We start from the raw sequence: 2,651 nt of genomic DNA, 5'->3' as shown, positions 1-2,651 counted from the left end.
CGGAAGAGGTGCAGTATATTAAGAGCTTCCATGGAAAGTCCCAGTGATATTTCATTGTGTTTTCTCTCACAGCTGACGTGGCTGCTCGGAATCTGCACTTCTCGCGTAGGATCACCAGAGTCAGGTATGGGAAATTCTGGATCGGCGAATCCACAAACTTCATTGATGAGAGCGAACAATTTTAGTAATATCTGCCTTACTGGGGAGAAGCTGCAAGCGGACAATTTCCGACTTGGTGTTCTGTGGCCTCCATCAGATAGCGGTGTATTCTCCTTGATCTCTGGTGTGAGATAAGGAAAAGACAGGTGTGGCCCAAGTAGGTTGTTATCAATCTCTTCAGCAATATTAATGCATCTGGATCAGATTTCTGTGTCTTTCAGTTGGTTATGTATAATTTTAATATATGATGAATCCGAATTTGCAGATAAGATGATAAGGTACGCGCTGTACAGTATTACATAGCGTTGTCCGCACGCCAGGTTTCTACACATTATTATTATTTGTAATGAAGACCACGAGGGAAGATTCTAAGACTAGAAATGTGTTTGCAATGATGACAGCAAAACTCTCTCTGCATCACATGCTCCTCTGCTAAGGGATCACATGTTTCAGATCACTCATGTGCTTGCGGACATGTGTAAGAACAGCTGAAGATCCCACAAGCAAGGCTGAGTTTTCTGTTACCTGAGATCAGTATAACAGCCTGTAGCGTACAGAAATAAATGTATATGACGATGCAAAACCAGGACCAAGGCGCAAAATGAGGAAATATTTTCAAACTCAGGTGGGATAAGTAAAAAGTGATGTGCAAAACTAGCAGGAGGGTCATGGTTCTGGCGGCATTCATGTGGCCCTTCAGTTGAGAAGAAGTAAAGTTGGATGAACTCTGAAGCATTCTTAGGACATGTAAGCTGAGGGAGGTCAGTGTCAGACCCAAAGAAACTAGAATCAGACAGAATGGTATGGAAAATCCAACTTCCATTGCGTAAATGAAAACTTTAAAGCTCACCTGAACAGAAACATATTCAAGGCTATTATTATACAATGTGCTATTCACTGCATTGTTCAAGGGATTGTCTTTAAAAATATTGCCAGCCAAGAAAGCCATCAGGCTACTGGATAACCCAACAGACCCCAAAATCAGCCAAGGCAGCAACTTGAGGAACCTCAACTTTAGGAACGTAAGCAGCTGATATCGGAAGGTGACAATTTTGAGGCAGTAGAAGGTGCAGAGCCAAGCAGTCATCCAAGAGCAGGAGAGGATGGTGGAGCTATTAATGGCTTGGCATAAAATGTAGACTTGTGATACGAGAAAATCTTTCCAGAAAAAGTAAGTCATGTAGATGAAGAATTGCAAGGTCTGCATGGTGACGTTGGATAGTCCTAGTGCCAGCAGGATGAGATCGGCAGGACTTTGATACCCACCCTTAACCCAAGCCCTGGCACTGACAGCAATGACAAATGTGTTTAAAGGAATTCCAGTAAAGGAGCCAGTAATTAGAATGACCAGCATGGCTATATTTTCTGGCAGCATTTCAATATTCCTAATGTCTCCTCGCCAGGAAAAGTCTGAAATGATGGAGCTTGTCCTCTTTGTATTCCCTAAATGTTCTGCTGCCAGATCTAAGGGTTACGTCTCTCGTTCTGGTCTCTTTTTCTGTACAGAGATGTACTGTAAGCGCCTGATTGTCCCTTTGAACTGCATCAAGGGGTATATGTCTCTCTGACGCAGTTTTGCTTTGAATTTCCTAATCTAGTAGGAAGATAGTTTTACACCACGCAGAGACGACTTTTGGATTTGCATAGATACAAATGAAGATGTAACAGGCTTCACTTTTACCAGTGTCACTGTGGAGGAATACTGAAGCATGCCTCCCAATTCCCTGATTTACTGGGCAGTTCACCTAACCTGAAGAAGTTAGTTACACCCCTCCCCCACACATAAACCCTCAAGTCCCATTCAGAGTTTATTGAACTACACCCATAACGTACAAGTAGCGCTGTACAAGCTCTGAACTGAATCATTAGGCATTACCACTTTCCAGTAGGGTCCCAGGAATACTCCACTAAGCCAACATCAAGGATGCAAGTTATCCAGGAATAGCGAAATTATTTATCATTAATAAACAATGCACGAATCCCCACGACATTAAGAATTCCCTGTGCAGTAGGCACTGTATATGAGATATAGATAAAGGATTCCTCTAATGCGTGCACTCTACCTCTTAATCAGAACTATATTATTATTTTTTTATTTTTCTAAAAGAGATGAATGTTCATCTCCACTAATATATATTTTATTCTGCACAAAAAAGTTAATAAAACCTATTTTCAAACAGCATGGCAAAATAGACCTATAGATAAATAGGAATAATTTGTTGATTATGACCGTTATTAGTACATAATCTGTTAATACGTCCCCAAAGGGTTAGCATAAGTACATCATGATTGAGGGATTGGTATGATAGTGTGAATAAATCAATATAAAAATTCTATAAATATTATCGTGTGTGATAATTGTGGTGAAAAGTTACAGAAGTGAATTATATATATGTAGCCATGTGTAAGATTGGTGTACATATCTCTTTCTCATGCTGGCAGTAAACCTGGTAAGTATGCAGGATTGCCAGCAACAATCAATGGAGGTTTGC

The 2,651-nt window shown here is 40.6% G+C and overlaps 1 protein-coding gene across 1 annotated transcript; it reads right to left on the bottom strand.

Annotated features, from left to right (window-relative positions):
* Positions 1-613: 613 nt before the first annotated feature.
* On the bottom strand, positions 614-1,513 carry LOC142462908 (taste receptor type 2 member 40-like). Its single transcript, XM_075565123.1, has one exon. The coding sequence runs from the start codon at positions 1,511-1,513 to the stop codon at positions 614-616; it is 900 nt and encodes a 299-aa protein (XP_075421238.1).
* Between the last annotated feature and the right edge of the window lie 1,138 nt (positions 1,514-2,651).

Source organism: Ascaphus truei, chromosome 11, assembly GCF_040206685.1.
Source record: "Ascaphus truei isolate aAscTru1 chromosome 11, aAscTru1.hap1, whole genome shotgun sequence".
NCBI classification, from domain to species: Eukaryota; Metazoa; Chordata; class Amphibia; order Anura; family Ascaphidae; genus Ascaphus; species Ascaphus truei.
This window is presented reverse-complemented; position numbering and strand designations above follow the sequence as displayed.